The sequence below is a fragment of the Pseudochaenichthys georgianus genome, chromosome 16 (assembly GCF_902827115.2).
Source record: "Pseudochaenichthys georgianus chromosome 16, fPseGeo1.2, whole genome shotgun sequence".
NCBI classification, from domain to species: Eukaryota; Metazoa; Chordata; class Actinopteri; order Perciformes; family Channichthyidae; genus Pseudochaenichthys; species Pseudochaenichthys georgianus.
Genome location: NC_047518.2, coordinates 29,409,819 through 29,430,625, shown reverse-complemented (window position 1 = coordinate 29,430,625; position 20,807 = coordinate 29,409,819). Strand labels below are relative to the sequence as shown.

General features: G+C 46.8%; 1 protein-coding gene across 2 annotated transcripts in view; it reads right to left on the bottom strand.

Moving 5' to 3' along the window:
* Positions 1–2,407: 2,407 nt before the first annotated feature.
* pklr (pyruvate kinase L/R) overlaps positions 2,408–20,807 on the bottom strand; it is a 28,737-nt gene continuing 10,337 nt past the window's right edge. For both annotated transcript variants that reach the window (XM_034102546.2, XM_034102545.2), the window contains exons 3-12: positions 17,008–17,099; positions 16,758–16,889; positions 15,389–15,575; positions 14,377–14,650; positions 13,586–13,736; positions 12,569–12,721; positions 12,318–12,484; positions 4,177–4,243; positions 3,008–3,122; positions 2,408–2,724 (exon numbers count right to left, since the gene is read on the bottom strand). In XM_034102546.2, coding sequence (XP_033958437.1) covers positions 2,618–2,724; positions 3,008–3,122; positions 4,177–4,243; positions 12,318–12,484; positions 12,569–12,721; positions 13,586–13,736; positions 14,377–14,650; positions 15,389–15,575; positions 16,758–16,889; positions 17,008–17,099 — 1,445 coding nt within the window. In that variant the 3' untranslated portion in view covers positions 2,408–2,617. The remainder of the gene's footprint in view (positions 2,725–3,007; positions 3,123–4,176; positions 4,244–12,317; positions 12,485–12,568; positions 12,722–13,585; positions 13,737–14,376; positions 14,651–15,388; positions 15,576–16,757; positions 16,890–17,007; positions 17,100–20,807) is intronic.

Here is a 20,807-nt window from a genome sequence, read left to right as displayed (position 1 = left end):
TGCTTACCTCAGTGCCCTTGGAAATAGCCCCATTCACACAAATCACCCTGCTAGTGTGACGCCTGCAGTTTACTTTCCTCCTTTTTAAAAGAGTCTCCTATATGTCCTTACAGATGTTTCTGTATCATGCTTCCTTCCTCGTCCTTGAAACGTTTCTCACCCCCGAGGCCCTCCCCCTTCTCTCCACAGCCGCCCTTAACGCTCCACAGCCGGTCATTTTGGCACCGGATTCCCGGTCTTTTGTTGATAATGGAGCTCGCCTCTCATTGGTCGTCGGTGCCCTGCTGTTAAGCCTATGTGTCCAGGCTGCTCACCCAAATTGTCTATTTTGAACAAATCATTATGCTGTAGATTACTTGGGCGGTGAGGTGGCAAAGTGGGAAACATTCATCCACGGGTGAACGACAAGGGCACTTGATCCTCTTCCAGCAGAGATGGGTTGTTAATGCACATAAGGGACGCACGTAATAGGGGCACATAGCGCTCATACTAGGCGCACTGATTCATACTGACATGCACAGCAGAAACACGCACAGAGAAAACCAGACCCACAGGGAAACACAAAATTACCGAAACAAGTCAAATGACTCCAAATCTTGTCCATGGTTTCACAGAATCCAAGCCACGTTGTCATGTTCACTATCCGAGTGGAAAAATACTCATTGTGATGGGAGGCGCGCCGAAATGTTGCCCGTCAGACAGCAAGAGGAGAGTACCGGCTTTACAAGAAATCTTAATTTAAAACTGACTAAATTAACCTGCTCAGGTGTTCAAAGTCTGACGCCCGAAATCTCCTGTTCTCTCATCGGCTGCCAGCTTCACTTCTGTCGAGTTTCAATGACAATGTGCCCAGACGTCGCTGTCCTTCCTCTCTGAATGACACCGGCGACAGATACAAAGGCTCGATATTCAAATAGAATAAGCTGCTCCAAGGTGAAACGGGCTACTTTACTGGATTCAAAAGCCTAATTAAAAAAATAAAACTACTTGTTGATCCTTTCAGGGGGCTGCTCCTTCGTGAGCTGCTCAGAGAGAATCCAGTTTGAAGCTGAAATTCGCTCCTCGCTCAGCCCTCAGAGGTCGAGCTGGCGCGTCCTCAGAGGCGCACATCGCATGTAAATGACATATTAAATAAATAAATGTGCATATGAAAGGTCTGAATCTAATCGACCTGTTGCCATGGCATCCGCATCCCCATCATCCGTCCCCCAAGGCAGCGTGCCCGGCCGGTACGAGACGCACGAATCCCTCGCAGGTAAAGAACGCACGTCATCGTCTCGCTCACCAATACAGCGAGGGAGCGCGAGAGCGATGATGAAACTTTATTGAAACCTCGGAAAAAGAACAATCTTTTTTAAGAATGGGAATGAGACTATAAAAAAGGAAGAGAAGATAAAATGCAATTGGATTAAATAATGAAAACAATATAAATGTCAAATCCAAACTGATTAAACTAATCTCTTTAAAAGGCTTCTTCCAGTGCAATAAATTATAATTTTCCTATCAAATCTGCATAATAGCATATATAAGGAATTCAAATGCCAGACAAGTTGTATGTAAACACACAAAGGAACAAAACCTTTTGAGAGATAAGGTGAACAAATCAGTCATGGAGAGTAGCCAAGAAAAAACATTTTTTTAGGGTATTTTTTGTGCTTTACCTGATTATTTGTATTTTAAATGAGGCTTCTATTTATTAGACTTCACTACATTTTGAGGCAAATATTGTTGACCTTCACAACATCTATCTGCCAGCTGAACTTTGCAAACTGGAATTAAATACAGAAAATACATTAACTTAATTTAAATGTTGACAAATTAGTTAAAAATACCATAAGCTCAACTATAAAGCATTAAAATTGCAGCCAACAAATTCATTTTTTTAAGATAAATTATCAATCAACCAACCTCCCAGATAATTACACTATGCATATGCATGTGGATGTTATGGATATGTAGGAGGATTTGAGCATACTAGAGCTGGAAAGCAAACACTAAAGGAGGAGGAAGCTTGACAAAGGCATGGATGTCACATAAAGGCTCATACATGTGTAGGCCTTTCGCAGGAACAGAAATAATTAGTTTACAGCAGAACAGGAAGATGTCGGCATCTGGGTCATCTCTTGGACAAAAGGCTGCAGTCCAATACCCGTCATCTCTGCATCTCCCCGCCTGGCTCATAATGGGCAAAAGAATTGTGCCGTCACAGAGATAAGCTTAGGACTGGAATAAAATACTTATCTACAAATTCTATAAGGCTACCAATAATGATACGCTTCAACAATGGCAGACGAAGAGACAATGTTCACATTCATTTCAATATTACTCAAACAAATAGCAGAGATGAAAAGAATAATACGGCTCAATTAGTCAAGCTTTAGACTCTATGAAAGAGATGAACAGCGTGTTAAACTTAATGATTCAAGTTTTATTTGGAGGGAGTCATTGCTTTAAGAAACGTTACACAAATTCAACATTCATGAGACCAGTGTTTCCCTAACATAACCCTGAGTTTAAATAACAATAATGCTGCTGCTTTAATGCTTGTTGTTGTTGTTCTTATCATGTTTATATGTCTGCATGTCAGTCAGATTTAGAGTCATGTAAAGTCGGGTTGTTATGGGACGTTGACTGCTCTCATAATGTTGGTGTGACCGGACCCCGGGATCCAGCCGGTCACCACGATCACCATGTCGCCCGACTTGAAGAATCCTCTTGCTTTCCCTGAAGAGGTGCGCAAGAGACAGAGAAGGGTGTGTGAGTAAGAAGGTTTCATAGCTAATAGGCAGGACATAATGGTGACACACACACACACACACACACACACACACACACACACACACACACACACACACACACACACACACACACACACACACACACACACCCACACACACACACACACACACACACACACACACACACACACACACACACACACACACACACACACACACACACACACACACACACACACACACACACACACACACACACACACACACACCTATGTCCATGCCGAAGTTGACCCTGTTGTCTACATCGTCGGCCCAGACGGGAGCAGGCAGAGGGTGGAAGAGCACGGGAAACACTCCTCTCAACAGCTGCGACTGGCGGGCCACCTGAGGGAGAGGACCAAATATATCAAGGTTTTGGTCACAATGAAATGAGTTATGATGAGTTACAACAAAGAGAGATTTGCCCAGATTGTTTTATTGTAATATTTTTTAGAAGAAGTATTTCAATGATAAAAAGGGAAGAAATCCTAATATAATTTTGTGTAACCGAAGTATCTGGTTTAAAAGGTTTTCTTGTGACCTCTTGGGAAGTCTCCGCCCTCAGGTTGAGACACAATGATCAGAAAAACACATTAGAAGATCTTAATTATCTTAAATAACTTTGACCTTTCCACTTTTTCATGTTTTATTCTGTTACAGACTTCTGATAATTATAGTTTGAACTACCAACTACGCTATCAAGTTTTATATTATTACGGTTAAGGTTATTTTGACTTTGCTTTGTTTTATTTAAGCAACAGGCCTTTTTTTCACTGCTTATTTGTTTTGACATTATTGGTTCCATTTCATTTCTGAAGTAAATGTTGTATCCCATCACATACTACACATTATTTGCATTTCAACAGGGGACTCTTGGAAAAGAGATATTGCTCTAAGTTGGTTTCCGCTGTATAATAAAGGTTCCAACATTCAAAAAGACCATCCTGTGAGCTGAGCAGTAATGGGGGTTGTCATATGGTCCCAGGGTCAAGACCTATGGTCAAGACCCATGCAAGCAGCCGTCCACAGAACTGAGTGTCCACACCACAGATGTTCTGCTATGACCTCCATGTGGACATTTTATCATGGGGAGGGCCCTTTATATGGATTCATTTAAAATCACAAGTAATCTTGATTTACTCTGAAGCACATTGTCAAACATTCATGTTCTTTTTAATCAACTGTTCCATAAAACAGAAATACACTCCAGTGAAATATACCAATAAAAGTGCTCAGTCGATGAGACCTTATAGTGCCGTCATCATTGACAACAAAAGACAGTGAGAGTGAACATTGATTGTATAACACGTTGTGCAGTTTTGGAAAGTGTGACTGATCAACAATTAGGTTGTTTTTCAGCAAGACAAAAGCTCTGGTGGTTCAGAGGGGCCGACTGTACCTGAGGGCTCCTGGTGATTGAAATGATGGGACAGCGAGGACGGTACCTGGACAGGAGATGTGCCGCCCTGGAGAGATGGAGAGGGAACACATTTCAGCAAAGGTTGGCACATAAGCACGTCTCAACAACTATTATATGAATTTTCCTTGGACACCATCATCCAATAGAAATCTGAAATGTATCCAGTCTTTTTTTAAATTTTTTAAATCTGATTAGAAATGGTGTGCACGCTTACACGCTAAACTAAGGCTTTCAATATGCTAAACATTTCACCTGCTTGAAAATCAGCCTTACAGCGTCTCCTACATTAGCATTCAGATCAAAGCACTTCCGTGTCTAAAGTACACTCTTGCACAGCTGATAGCATCGCTGTAGACTCTTCGTCTTGTTTGATTACAATCGTGATCTAAAATCAAGGTCAGCTGTGTCTGCTCAGCCTTTTGGGTTAATTTACACAGCAAAGCAGCCAGAACCCACATAAATGCACACAAACTTAAGAGGAACACAGCAAACATTATAGTCAACATCAGCTATTCTAATGATGTGAGAAGATAAGAAAGAAAGAGTACTGCAATGTTCAATCTGCAGCTTTGCTTGAGAGGAACATCACATTGGTTGTTCCAGCCTTTTAAAGAGACTGTGTGCATATCCAGGGGGAAGAGGGGCAACTCAAAAACCTTGAGTGATATGTTTACTCGGTGTGGGCATGCTTAAAAGAATAAAAAAGCCAGCTGACTACCCTGGGATTTAAATCATATTGGATGGTTCCACACGACGGATCAGTGTCCAACGCCACCATTCAGGAGTAAATCAGGAAGTGGTGTGTCTGTACGTCAGGAGGTGGAAGGTTACACTGCAGAGGTCGGGGTCGTGGAGCGACTAGTAGAGTGGCTGTCTTTCATGAAGGAGAATGGAGTATTGTTGTGACTCGACAGATATGTTAGGTTTAGTTATGTTTTTATTTTGAAAGTAATCTTTCCTGTCATTTCAGATCCCACAGTTCCTGCCTTTGTGTGTTTCCCGCCCGTGAGATTGCTTGGCCCTGCCCTGATTGTTTTCACCTGTGCCCATCCCCCTCACCTATATATAGCCCTGGTGTTCCTTTGTCAGTTCGTTATGTTTCATGTCTTGAGCACCCAGGCCTTTTGACTCCTGATACCTACCTTGGGATTTAGACCTTTTGTCAAGTGAGTTTTTGTGTTGCTGTACAACTTTGTTTTGGCTTTTATCTACTTTCTATTTTTTGTGAAAGTACGATTTAATTTGTGATTAAAGAACATTCTATTTTTGGACATCTGTCTCCGAATCCTGCTTTTGGGTCCTGCGTCCTGTATCTCGGTTCATAACAGTACGAACTGACCAAAATATGGACCCAGCGGATTCAGAGACAGTGAAGATAGCTCTACGAGCTCAAGGAACAAGACTACACCAGCATGAGGAGCAGCTGGGCGCCATCAACCTGGGGGTGAGGGAACTGACCGGCCGTCAGGAAAACTTTCAAGCCTCAGTCAATACTCAGGTGAATCACCTTGCTGAACAGCTGCACCGTGTCCTCGCTCACCTGGAAGCTGGTTCATCCCCTCAGCACCCTGCTGTTGCTCACACACCTATTGTTCCAGCTGACCATGTGCCACTCCATGCTCCACCGCCTCGTCTGGCATCTCCAGAGCGATTCTCCGGAGATTCCGGTGACTGCCGCCCTTTCATTGTTCATTGTGATCTCCATTATAAATATAACCCTGCTGCATTCCCCACTGATCACTCCAAAGTGGCCTTCATGGTGAGCCACTTAACGGGGAGAGCAGCGGCCTGGGCTACGTCCGAATGGGCGAGAGATTAAGGCCCCACGAGGACGAAAACGGCTAAACGCATGGGATTAACGCAAACGCAATCGCAAACGGCTTCCGTCCACATGCAATAATTATCCGGATAGTGTCTGCCCACACGAGACCGCTCCGTTTAGCTCCAACCGCTGGAGAAGCTGCAGTACATATGCAGGAGCCTGTAGGTGGCGCTGTAACTTCCTCCACAAAAGCAGCGAAGAAGAAGGTTGTCATGGTTGCCCTTCTGTTTATTCTCCGCGGTGGGGGCCGAGGGAACCGGGCAGAGTTTTTCGCCAGTCAGTGTGTATTAAAGTTGAAATCTTCCGGACAAAATTATAAAAGTGCCGGTCAAAGGTCTTCTTTGTTATTTATTGAGCTTTAAAACAAATGAATAACGACTCTATATAATATAATGATAAAATACACGGAGCCTCTCTTTTTCCTCCCTCTCTTCGGACAGCGCCAGTGTCTGTCTCATGCAGCAGCTCATCCAGTAATCAGTGACCCGGCCGACAGTAAAAATAAACATATTTATAACTAGTTTAGGTAGTTTGAGAGGTAATTAAAATAGCTAAGGGTGATGATCTGACTTGAAGTGTGTGTTTTGCTGCAGAGGGAGGAGCTGCAGGTGAGCAGAGCTGCGTGTCTCCGTCCTGTCAGATTAGACTTCACTCGCGAGAGAAAGATAAATAATCTGAATTCAGGGTGCAGTTTACTTTGACGTGGGGGTGAGCAGCAGAGGTGGGGAGAGGCGGGGCTATTGCCTCATCATTATTGCTGTAGATGTTGCACAAACAACTGTAGCCTGGTCAATAGCGTCCGGAGCACGATAGCAACTCTGCGATCCGCCATTGTTGTTGTTGTTGGTGGCGAAACACTTCAGCACTGGCGCGGGGTAAGCGGAGGTGAGCAGAAGAGGTGGGGAGAGGCGGGGCTATTGCGCAATCACTATCAGTGATCTGAAAATGTCCGTATAGGGCGCACACACGGAGCTGTTTGACCCCCCAGAGAGTGGCGTATGCATTTCTATCCACCTTGGGACCCGTTGTCGTTTCCTCAGTCGTTTAGTGCCATATTCGGTCGTCCTCGTGTGGCCGAACGGTCTATATGACACTAAACAGTAACGCAAACGACCGAATTCGTCCTCGTGGGGCCGCAGCCTAATCTACCTGTAATTCTCTGGATGTATTTACAGACACTCTCACCAAGGTGTTTAATCGCACGGCTCCTGGAAGGGAGGCAGCCAGAGCACTGATGCAGATTAAGCAGAGTCAGCGCAGAGTATCGGACTATGCCATTGAGTTCAGGACCCTTGCAGCAGATAGTGGCTGGAATTCTGCAGCACTGCTCGACGCCTTTTTGTCTGGTCTTTCGGATTCCATTAAAGACCAGTTAATACCTTTGGACCTCCCAGAAGACTTGGATTCTGTCATTGCACTGGCAGTTCGAATAGACTGGCCGAAAGACAAAAAGAAAGGTTCAAGAGTGTGGCACGTCTGCCTCGACACCAAGGGGACACACCAAGCCATCGTCCCGCCTGGAGACCTCCTACCGATACTCCTCCTGAGAGAAGAGTGCTACCTAGTGTTTCAGAGGAGCCCATGCAGTTGGGTCGGGCTAAGTTGACTCCGGAGGAACGTCTTTGGCGCATTCAGGAGGGCAGGTGTTTTTACTGTGGGGAGCAGGGGCACCTCCTGGCTTCATGTACAGCAAAAGATCGGGCTCATCAGGGACGAGGAGGACCCTGGTGAGCCGACTGTCATCTGGATTCCCTCCTCGCACCTTGACACAGGTACAAGTAAAAATAGACAGACATGTTTTAACTCAGGGGGTTCTCATAGACTCTGGTGCGGATGAAAGTTTAATGGATTGGGGGTTGGCCAAGGAGTGGAACTGTGTGGTAATTCCTTTGACGCAACCGTTAAAGGCCTCTGCTCTGGATGGTCGGTTATTGTTTACCGTTACCCACTGTACTATGCCCATTGAAGTAACCGTAAATGCAACACATACTGAACACATGACTTTCCATTTATTTGACTCTGCTCAGCATCCACTTATTCTTGGTTACCCATGGTTAGTCAAGCACAACCCACACATAGACTGGAGATCTGGGAGAGTTAAGGGATGGGGAGAGGACTGCAAGCATTTCTGTTTGAGAGACAATAAGACTGATGACAACACTCCCCATGCTAGAAGGATTGCATGTACAGAAATGACTGAGGCTATCCAAGTACAGGAGCAAGATTTCCCTGACAAGTCCAAGGTGCCCAGTTGCTATTGGGACCTAAAGGAGGTTTTTAGTAAAGCCCGAGCCACTGCCCTGCCACCACATAGGCCTAATGACTGTGCTATAAACTTGGTACCTGGCTCCCCAATTCCAAAGGGTCGCCTCTACTCTCTTTCCGGACCCGAAAGGGAGGCCATGAACAATTATATTGAGACCTCCTTGCAGGCCGGACTCATTCGCCCTTCCTCGTCACCGGCGGGAGCGGGCTTCTTTTTCGTAGACAAAAAAGATGGATCACTCCGGCCCTGTATAGACTACAGCCCTCTGAACGCAATCACCATCAAAAACAGGTACCCTCTCCCACTCATCTCCTCCGCCTTTGAACTTTTGCAAGACGCCAACATTTTCACCAAACTGGATTTAAGGAATGCTTATCATTTGGTGAGAATCAGGGAGGGGGACGAATGGAAGACTGGATTTAACACACCTAGTGGACACGAGGAGTACCTAGTGATGCCTTTTGGCTTGACAAACGCACCGGCAGTATTTCAGGCCCTCATAAATGAGGTGTTGGGGGACTTCCTGAATAAGTTTGTGTTTGTATATCTTGATGACATTTTGATTTTTTCTCCTGACAACATAACCCACCAGCAGCATGTCCGTCAAGTCCTCGACCGCCTGCTACAGAACCAACTTTATGTTAAAGCAGAGAAGTGCGAGTTCCATGTCCAAACCACATCGTTCCTGGGTTTCATCATTGCCCCCGGTTAACTAAAGATGGACCCTGCCAAGGTCAGTGCCGTGGCCGAGTGGCCAGTTCCTATCAACAGGAAAAAACTACAGCAGTTTCTGGGGTTTGCAAATTTTTATAAACGTTTCATCAGAAATTTCAGTTCTATTGCTTCTCCGCTACATGTACTTACCTCTCCTCATGTCCCGTTTGAATGGAACTCCAAAGCTGCTAATGCTTTTCAAGCTCTAAAGGAGATGTTCACCTCTGCTCCCATCCTCACCATCCCAGATCCACTTCGACAGTTCGTGGTAGAGGTGGATGCCTCTAACCTCGGTGTGGGGGCAGTTCTCTCTCAGCGGGCTGCAAAGGATAATAAGCTCCATCCCTGTGCTTTTCTCTCCCGTAAGTTGTCCTCAGCGGAAAGGAACTACGACGTGGGCAATCGTGAACTACTGGCAGTGAAACAAGCCTTGGAGGAGTGGAGACATTGGCTAGAGGGGGCCGCTCAGCCGTTCCTGGTATGGACAGACCATAAGAACCTCGAATACATGAAAAAGGCTAAGAGACTGAATTCACGCCAGGCTAGATGGACACTTTTTTTCAGTCGTTTTGATTTTACCTTGTCATTTAGACCTGGCTCCCAGAACACCAAGCCAGATGCCTTGTCCCGTCTGTTTGACCCTGAGCCTGCTGCCAAGGAACCAGAACCCATCCTACCACTGAACCGTGTGGTAGGAGCGGTAACTTGGCAGATAGAAAAAGAGGTGCAGCAAGCAAATGTTGAGAGTCCAGCACCTAGTGAGTGTCCGCCTAATAGGCTGTTTGTTACAGTGCCCTTACGCTCCAAGATCATTCACTGGGCTCACACGTCCTTGCTCACTTGTCATCCTGGGATTAGAGGAACCATGTTCGCACTTAAGCAGCGTTTCTGGTGGCCGTCCATGGCTAAAGATGTTGGTGAATGCCTGTCCTGTTTGTGCTTGCAGCAAAACCTCTTCCATGCCTCGGGCTGGGTTGCTGCAGCCGTTGCCCATTCCCCAACGGCCCTGGTCTGACATATCCATGGACTTTGTTACTGGACTCTCGGTGTCTCAAGGTAAGACCACTGTACTAACAGTGGTAGATCCTTTTTTCGAAAATGACTCATTTTATTCCATTGACCAAGCTACCCTCGGCCAAGGAAACGGCGGAAATTATGATGGTCAATGTGTTCCGGATACATGGATTTCCCAGGGATATTGTGTCAGACCGGGGCCCACAGTTTGTTTCCAAGTTCTGGAAGGAGTTCTGCAGTCTCATTGGAGCCACCGCTAGCCTCTCCTCTGGGTATCACCCCCAGTCCAACGGACAAACGGAGAGATTAAATCAAGTGTTGGAGACATGTCTGAGGTGCTTGGTGGCTCAGAATCCCTCATCATGGAGCAAGCATCTAACCTGGGTGGAATACGCCCACAATTCTCTTCCTACCTCTGCCACAGGTCTGACTCCCTTCCAGTGCGTCTTTGGCTACCAACCACCCGTGTTTGCTGAGACTGAAAAGGAGGTCTTGGTCCCGTCTGCACATGCCCTGGTCAGACGTTGCCATCGCATCTGGGCGGCTGCCCGTCGAACCCTTCTAAGGAGTTCTTCTTCAATGAAAAGGGGGGCTGACCGACACCGCCGGCCAGCTCCAGTGTACCAGCCTGGGCAGAAGGTGTGGTTGTCCACGAAAGATCTACCCCTCCATGTCGCTTCAAGAAAATTAGCCCCCAGGTTTGTTGGTCCCTTTCCAATAACGAAGATCGTGAACCCTGTGTCTGTGCGCCTGCGACTCCCCAGATCCCTGCGGGTCCACCCTACATTCCACGTTGGGAAGATCAAGCCTGTCAAGGAAAGCAGTTTGGTGCCCGCAACTAAACCTCCGCCACCCCCCAGAATGGTTGATGGTGGCCTTGTTTATACAGTAAAGAAACTGCTGGCAGTCCGGAGAAGGGGACGTGGCAGGCAGTTCCTCGTTGACTGGAAAGGCTATGGAGCAGAGAATAGGATGTGGATCCCGTCTCGCTACGTTGTGGATCAGGAGTTGATCAGGGATTTCGACAGGCAACATCCTAATCTGCCTGGGCCGTCAGGAGACGTCCCTAGAGGGGGGGGTAATGTTGTGACTCGACAGATATGTTAGGTTTAGTTATGTTTTTATTTTGAAAGTAATCTTTCCTGTCATTTCAGATCCCACAGTTCCTGCCTTTGTGTGTTTCCCGCCCGTGAGATTGCTTGGCCCTGCCCTGATTGTTTTCACCTGTGCCCATCCCCCTCACCTATATATAGCCCTGGTGTTTCTTGTTCCTTTGTCAGTTCGTTATGTTTCATGTCGTGAGCACCCAGGCCTTTTGACTCCTGATACCTACCTTGGGATTTAGACCTTTTGTCAAGTGAGTTTTTGTGTTGCTGTACAACTTTGTTTTGGCTTTTATCTACTTTCTATTTTTTGTGAAAGTACGATTTAATTTGTGATTAAAGAACATTCTATTTTTGGACATCTGTCTCCGAATCCTGCTTTTGGGTCCTGCGTCCTGTATCTCGGTTCATAACAAGTATGACTTCAGTTGAAGAGAGGCAATCCAAGTTCACCTTTTATTAACTGTAATTACAATCTTTCTTTAACCTTATGAAACTAGTTTGACATTACAGATTAGATAATGAACAGTTTTGCACCTTTTATATAGAAGCCGTGGCATCAGTGTCTGTAGTGTAAAAGCGCTTTGAGTGGTGCACATGTTAATTGCACTATATAAAGGCAAGTCCGTTTATAATTTGTCCAGTGATATGTTAAATATATATACAGTGTCCAGTTGATAGGGAATTGATCTTTTTCCTCTCTTTCCCAGCACAGGCACACGCCTTGTGGGAACTGTTTTTACCAGTATGATAAGGCAGGCCCTTTCTCCGTGTTTGGCTTCACCTATAGCTGTGTCTTAGATATGACCATTAAGTAATATTTTCTTCAGACAACACCAGGAAGGTTTGAGCCTACCAGGGACAGGATTTGCAGCGTCTGGTAGTATAATGTTTATATGGATCAGGAGTATTAAAGTGTCAGGAACAGAGGAAGAGAGCTTCAGAGTTAGCAGAAGCTGACAGAAGCTGTCTCTGCAATTATAAATTCTCTGGCCGTAACTTCACATAGATCTTCAGTGTCTGACATCAGTTCGAAGCTCTTCAGTGTACTCCTCCTAATAATATAATCATTAAACCATAAAATAATCATTTTATCTTGGGGCTCTGTAAATTATAACATTTTATTTATATACTGTGATGGACTGTAAATGTTAACTTTAGTAACTCTTTCTACTAAGGCAATACACTTGGCTATACACACCTGCCGCTGGTGGTGAGGACTATGATGGCCCCAGCGCAGCACTTGAAGGAGGACTCTACTGCTCCGATGGCAGTGACCTCTGTGGGGTCAGAGGAGAGAGGAGTGAGGCGACGCAACTCCTCAAACAGCTGCTGGTGGAAAATGGCCCCCTCTGCCTCCCTGCAGATCTGAGAGACAGAGACAGAGAGCTTTATCAGAGGGCACCACAATAAGTATCACAACGGACATCATGCACACACAGAAACACACACCGAGTGCATCATCGCGACTGCTTCCACAGGAAACAGTCCTTTGGCCGTCTCCCCAGATAACATTACACAGTCTGCTCCGTCCAGCACGGCGTTGGCCACGTCACTGCCCTCCGCTCTGGTTGGCCGTGGGTGGGCCACCATGCTCTCCAGCATCTACAAAAACATTATGCATTAGTCTTTTAACCACAACCAAGATGTGACCACTTAGGGGATTGGATCAATTAATTCATTACAAATAAACCACTTTGTATGTCACTAGATGAGAAAGTAATGTAAGGCAGACAGGGCGTTAGAGAGAGAATGAGGGTAGGGGATAATGGCTCTTTGAATGGTTGGGCGGCAGTAAAGGAGAAATTAGAGATACTTGATCGAAGCAGGGGAGTATGAGTTCGCAAGATCATTAATGACATGCCGAGACTCTGTAGAATGAGTCAATAAGCAGGGCAGACGGATGCAAAATGAGATTTCTCACAGCGTTGCCTCAGGAACTGTATTTTTCTAGTAGTTAATGCTGATTACTGTACGTGTGTGTGGAGGGGGGGTTGATTGTGAGCGCAGGTATTGAGTAGCAAAGCTGCCATAACGCTGTCACTCTGTGTCAGGAGCTGTAGCATAAACAAGATACAGCAGTGTGACTCAACATGGCTGCAGGTGTGTGTGTGTGTGTGTGTGTGTGTGTGTGTGTGTGTGTGTGTGTGTGTGTGTGTGTGTGTGTGTGTGTGTGTGTGTGTGTGTGTGTGTGTGTGTGTGTGTGTGTGTGTGTGTGTGTGTGTGTGTGTGTGTGTGTGTGTGTGTGTGTGTGCGCAACGGGAGAGGGGTGTGAGGATGAATTGAATGGAAGTAAGTGTGAGTGCATAATGTAGAAGTGCAAGGTTAATATGTGCCTGTTGAGTTTTAATGTTAGTTATTTCAACCCATTTGACGCGGTCGGAAAACTCTGCAGTTGAGAGTCTAAATCTACATATTCATAGATTCTGCATCTTTCTTTGTGTGCTTGTGTATGTGCTCTCCCCTGACCTGGGTGGCACAAATGACTGGCTTGCCGGCAGAGTTGCAGCGTCCAATCATCATCTTCTGGGCGATGAAGACTTTCTCCGCCGGGATTTCGATCCCCAGGTCGCCCCTGGCAACCATGACGCCGTCACTCTCAGCTAGGATCTCCTGAAAGCTGACAGATAGATTAGAGGAGGATGAGGAGACAAAGGATTGAGAGTTTAGGATAAAGATGAAAGGGAGTTGGGGGGGAAAAGCACAAAAAGAGTGGCAAGCAGCGATGAAGAAGCAGAGGCACGAAAATGATAATGTTTGTTTCTGTGCATTATAATTATTCAAATGCAGGCTTTGGCTCAAAGCTGCTGGATCTTGAAAACATGGTGAAGATATTAGTGTTTTCTTATGCTCTAAAACCAAATGCATATGTAAGCAGTGCAATCAAGTAAAAATGCTAATCAAAGACAAATTCTGCCACAGGAATAGTATAACAGTGTAAATGTTGAAAAATGACATCATGGATCATAACATCTTTATTAGACGATTAATTTTGGGACATTGTATTTAAATGTAGTTAAACGCTATCAGCAGTCAACGTGTAGCAGGAGGAAACGAGAGATGAGTAATTGGGATAAGAGAGCTGTGACATACATTTTGTGAGATATGAGAAGTGGCAGCTATAACTCAACCAGACAGACACAAATTGCTTAGCATAAAAGTGTCAATCCATCACCTGTCACACCCTCCTGCCTCCAGCTACTTTAAATAACCATGCCCGCCCTAATGTTTTAAATCCATAAATATTTCCCTTGACTCACTTCTGAACCCCTTGCCGGCTTTCCACCTTGCTGATGACTTTGATGTCCCTCCCGTGTGGCCCCAGAGTTCGCCGCACGTCTTTGACATCCTGGGCCGAGCGGATGAAGCTGGCGAATACGATGTCGATGCCCTGCGCCACCCCGAACCTCAGGTCGGCCTCGTCTCGCTCGCTGACCGCGTGCAGGTTGATGAGGTTGCAGCCGGGCAGGTTAACACCTTTACAACTGCACAGCAGCCCCCCCGACTCCACCACGGTGTCCACCCAGTCAGCTCCTGGAGAGAAGTTAGGGAACAAGAGGTCAACTAAAGGACACTTTATGAATTGTGGATAGCCAAAAAAACCCAAAAAGCCAATTTCTGTGAAGAATATGCTCTTAACTTTAGTGGATCGATAAAAGGTAGATAACATTTACTCTATAATAGTGTGGAATACATCATCTTGCAGGAGATAATGAAGATTTCCAATGTAAGCTATAGCATGCATTTGACACTTATTGAAGGTCCTTAACATTTATTTGTGATTTTTTTAAATTATTAATCTGATATAAATCCCAGCTGTATATTCCAGGTGACCCACTACGTAAAGCTAAAACTGTTGAGGCCCAGATAGGATACAGACTACCATAACGGTGGGTTAGCAGATTTTTTGGGTTAGCAGATTTTTTTTAAATTGTATTTACAGGTTATTCAGCTCAGTGAGGTCGCCTCTTTTGAAAAACATCTGATTCAACAGTGCCAATCATTATATGACCAAATGAGGTGGTCCTCGTACATTGTTGCTACAAATTGATTTATTAGAGTAATAAAATATAGAATAGGTCCAATAGGACTTTGCATTGACCACAATCAAAGTGAGGGATAGCAGTTAGTAGTAAAATAAAGAAACAAATGCTATGTTTTTGTACATTAATTACACTGCAATCAAATAATGATAAGTTATAATAATATATAAGTAAAACAAGAGGTAAGCAATGCAGAAATGCTTGTTGAATTCAACTTTATGTGTATTACCTGTTTCTAACACTTTGAGTCCAATGAGGCCGTCATCTATAAAGATCTTGTCTCCCTTCTTGCTGACTTGGGGCAGGCTCGGGTAATCCACCCAGACCATCTTCCCGTCTGTTTTGTCTTTGTCACTCTCTGACGTCAGCACACGGACATGGCTGCCCTTTTCCAGCTCCACCTCCCCCTCCACTTGCTATACAAAGAGGGAGAAACACACACAAAGAGGACAGAAAAGCAACCTTTAAGTTAACACTATGATCATCTCAGTATTCAACTCATTTTTACGACAAGACTCAATCAGTGCATTGTGTTGTGCACTGAACAGCGTTTTCTCCATGTGTTATTTTAAGATACTGTATTTGCGAGAACGTTTCGACACACAGACCCAGACTTGCAAGCTGTTGCTGTTGACCATGAACATAAGAATCTCAGATATTTTAGTGCTACATTTTTCTCAATGAATATATTCTACACTTGTATGAAAGACTAACGGTACAGCTACCCTCCTAGTTCTCATCTTGTAATATATATTTAGTTCATGTTCTATCTGTTGGCACTCTCTCAAAGATCAAATATTTATCTTCCTCTGCTTGCTTTTGCAAAACCACAATCTGCGTCTGAGCCGAGCTGAAGCCTGATGATCCGACACCACATGCTGCCGAAGCACAGGCGGGTTTCATTTAATGGCATGCCGTGCTTTACTGAGCAAATGGCTGCTATGAATAATTCTGTTAATTAAGATAAGCAAATGATGATGATAACGTGACAGACCTCCAATGTATGGGTTATAATTTTCCCACAAAAAGGCCCACTGCTTTTTACTCGCTATTTGTTGAAGTCTAATATTGTTGTCTTTATTTACTTGTTTGTTTATGATTTAATTTCAAGCGTGAAACTATCGAAATTTCTCCTGTTAATGTAAGGCCAAGACATGACATATATTGTTACAAAAAAGAGAATACATGTTATTTAAAATATAAAAACATAATTAAATGAAATTATGTATAACATGTTATTATCTCCGGTTTATCTTCCTATTGAGCTATTTAACATAATTAAGAAAAAACAAGCGAGAACCAGCGTGCAGCTAACACGTCCTGCGGAACATTTTCTGAACTAATCAAGGCATGAAGAGGTTTCCAAGAGCTTTGAGTTATTTGTTCAGCAAAGCAGACAGCATGCAACAACAAAACAAAGAACAACAAATCAAGATGATTAAAAAGCAAATGAGGACACAAAAAATGTAGGCAACAACCGGTAAGAAATGATGAGGATAGAAAGCAGTCGACAAACTGTCAGCACGTCTCACAGCTGACTGGATGTGAGCGGCGGATTAGCTTCAGACGGCATGGTGGATCAAGCATGAGATGTTTACCCCTTTCACTAATCCAGTGCGGATCTCTGGACCCTTCGTATCCAAGGCGATGGCAACCGGCCGGTAATACAAGGGGTCAGAGGTTATCGTCTCCACCGCCTCTCGGATGTTTTTGATGGTTTCCCCGTGGTACTGAGAGACACATGGAGGGAGACGGAGAATCAACACATGACTGAAGGAAAGACCAGAACATGTGAACAACTGTAACTGAGAGTAACGGCACACAGAGAAGTACTGTACATAGGCCTACCTCATGTGAGCCATGGGAGAAATTAAGGCGTGCTATATTCATTCCTGCCTTGATCATCTCGTGGAGTTTGGGGATTGATCGGGATGCAGGACCTTAAAAACACAGAAGTAAGATATAGAACATTTTATATTAAAACAAAGCTGAAGCAATAAGGAACATTTAGACCAAAATGAGTCAAATAAAGTCGATGGTTCCAGTTCTCATTCATAACACTCCGTTCGATGTCTCACTATGGGATGCGCCTCATCGCGGAGCAAACAGAAGCATCAATCTCATTACGCCAATCCTGATTGGCTGGTGATCAGGGGAAATCACCCCCTATAAGTAGCTTGCGCCACAACGCATGCGTCATTCAAACACCTCTTCTCGCTTCAGAGCACATCTCTACAGTAGCCGGGCAAGCTTCACTGTCCACAGACTGAACCCAAATACCCATTTCGGTCGACGGGCGCTCGCCGGCTACTCCTTCTGCTTCGCAGGAAGACGGTAGTACTAACGCTGTTAGTATTTAAAATCGACCTCGCCCTTCTCTTACCCGAGAAAGTAAGGTAGGTCCGATTTTTTCAAGCTAGCAGCACACCTGTTGCTAGCTCGCTCCCTCTCTACCGACACCACGGTAGCGAGGAAGTTTTCTCTTTTCTCTTCTCCACGGAGGAAGAAAGGATTTAAGGAGCATACTGCCACACCAGTCAGTATTCTCCGGGAATAAAAGACCCACACTGTCCTTTTCTCCGGATTAAGGACAAGGTGGTTTTATCTTTTCTCCCGTCCCACCTGTCGAGAGCGGGCCCTCTCCACGCCACGAGGCGGCCAAGATGGACGCCCCTCTCCCTCACACCAGAGGAGTCAGGGACTCGGTGGCTCGACTCGGTGGCTCGACTCTGCGGCTGCGGGTTGAAGATATCGGGCACAGACACACACCAGGTCTGTTCGTCCTGCCTCGGGCTGGAACACGCCCGAGGCGCTATCGACAACCCCGGCTCATGCGGACATTGCGTCCGCTTCACCGTTAAGAGCCTCCGCCGACGGTTAGCTCGACAACCTAGCCTGTCGGAACAGGACCCCCCCATGTCCAAGGACCCGCCGACCGGCAGTCAAGACACGGGGGCGTCCGCCACAGAGAGTGAGCCCCTCTCCGTGTCGGTCTGGGGCTCACTATCTGCTATGGCTATAGAACCGGAATCCCGTGCCCTGGCATGCCGGGACCCGGTGACGGCAAGACACGCAGGAACGGTTTCCCGCGCTCCACCAAGCTGGGGCTCCCGGTTAGACCTCACCATGGTCTCACCCGCGGAGGATGTCCATGGGGTTGACTACGAGGAGGACGAAGAGGAGGACGCCCTGGCGTTCCTCCTGTCCGAATCGGATGAACAGGAAGAGGACACCTTCATGTCAAGTGCTGCTCACCATAGCACACCAGCTTCGCCCGGTCTGAGCATGGACCTGCAGGCCGTGTGTAAACGCGCTGCGGCCAGACTCAACATCCCGTGGCCCGAAATGGCCAAGGAGACCTCCAGGTCCCGCTATGAGGGGAAACATATTCCCCAAGCAGCGGGGGAAAAGAGACAACTCCTTACAGTCTTCCTGGAGATGTTGGATGAGGTGTCGGTCTCGTGGAGAGACCGGCCCTTCAGCAACAAGGTCCCAATCCAGGGTGCCTCCTCCCTAGACTGTGACGGAATGGAGAAGCTCGGCCTGCTCTGAATGCCGCCCATGGAACCGCTGGTAGCGGCTCACCTTCTACCAAAGGTGGGCCCGTCACCAAGCAGGAACCCCACGCTGCCAGCAAAGTCGGACCGTTTTCAGTCAGCAATGACTGAAAAGGCCAGGGCCCTGAATGTGTCCTCGCTGTTAACCGCCTACCAAGCGGAGCTCTGCGAGGACCTGTCGGGTAACCCGGGGGCAGCCACTCTGGACGAGATGGCAGCGATCACGGACATTTGTCTCCGTGTCCAACGCTGCGCCGTCCAGGCCACGGGCAAGGCAATTGGGATCATGGTGGTGCAGGAAAGAGCGAGATGGCTCAACCTCACCACTCTCCCAGACCGGGAAAAGGAGGATGTGCTGGACATGCCCATCGTTCCCGAGGGAATTTTTGGCTCCGCTCTCGCCTCCATGCAAAGGAGGTGTGAGACGAAGAAGAGGGAGGACGAGGCACTCCACCTCTGCCTCCCTCGAAGGGTCCAGCCGCTACTCTCGCAGCAGCAGTCCTCTGCCCAAGCTGCCTCGAACTCTGCTCGGTTTAAAACACCGAAGACGCAGAGGTCGCAGCCCCCCCGAGTCCCCAGCCCAGGCTGGAGACAAGGGCAAGCTGGCCTAGAAATTCTCCGGTTCCGGCTGCAGCTCAGGCTCAGCCAACCCAGAATTTCGGCCAGCAGTCGAGGAAGAAGAAGCGAGCGGCGTGACAGCCCCTCCTTCTCCCCTCCGTGAATGTGTTCCCGCCGCCTCGAGAGATGCCTAAACACCATCCTCAAGTCCGCACAAACACATGTCACACATTGGTTGATCATTCTGTCATAAAACATTTGCCGCTGACGCATCCAGGCTTCAGGCCGGGGGCGCAGCTCAAAGAAATGAAAAGAACATCAATAAAGCCAATAAACAGCCCGCCAATTGTTCCCCTTCTGAGAGCAGCTACGGCATCTCTCAAAAGGCGGATTATTGACGGGTCTGTGAAGGCACCACCGCCAAGCGCATGCGCAGTGCCGGTGGGTATTGTCGATAAGGGGCACCACTGTGTTCAGACACTAGAGGGCCCCATAACACAACAAATAGAGACTCAGAGAGGAGGAGATGTGACATCTCCACTGGCTCTAAGGAGCACGCAGTGGGAGATGCTCACATCATCTGCTTGGGTTTTCAAGACAGTAACACGGGGCTACAGACTCCAATTCACTGTCACCCCCCCTCGCTTCTCGGGCATTCTGCACTCGCAGGCCCGAGGAGAGTCAGCCCTCATTTTGGAGAAAGAGATTCTCTCACTCCTAGAAAAGAGGGCTATATCTATTGTACCCGCCGAGCAGAGTCAGGGCGGCTTTTATTCCAAGTACTTCCTCGTTCCCAAACGGGGAGGGAACGGAATTCGGCCAATACTTGATTTAAGGGCTCTGAACAAATATCCGAGTGATGGTTACTGTGAGATGCGTAATGGCACTGCGCCACTGGCTGCACCCGACTTTTCTAGTACGAGGTGTGCCCATGGGTGCTGTCCTTTCACGGAAAGTGGTCACCACGGACGCATGTCTGACAGGTTGGGGAGGTATTTATGAAGGTCGCCCGGTGAGGGGTCTCTGGAGCAGAGACCTCCAGCGGGCGCACATAAATTACCTGGAGCTTTTAGCGGTGTTTCTCACCCTAAGACGCTTTCTGCCTTTCCTCAGGGGACACCATGTCCTCGTGAGGACATACAATATGACCATAATATCGTATATTAACCGCCAAGGGGGTTTGCGTTCTCTCCAGTTACACACACTGGCGCGCAAACTTATCCTATGGAGCGGTAGACGTCTCCTCTCTCTGAGAGCGACGCACGTACCGGGAGTGATGAACCTCGGGGCAGATCTACTGTCCAGAGGTGCACCACTTTACGCAGACTGGACTCTACATCCAAGGATTGTGAGCCAGCTGTGGGTGCGTTACGGCAGAGGTGGACAACGCTCAGTGTCGGCTGGTCTTTTCTATGCATGATCTAAATGCACCGTTAGGCGTGGATGCACTCGCGCACGATTGGCCCCCGGGCCTTCTGTACGCGTTTCCACCCCTGGCTCTGATACCTCCAACTCTGGCCAGAGTGAGAGAGC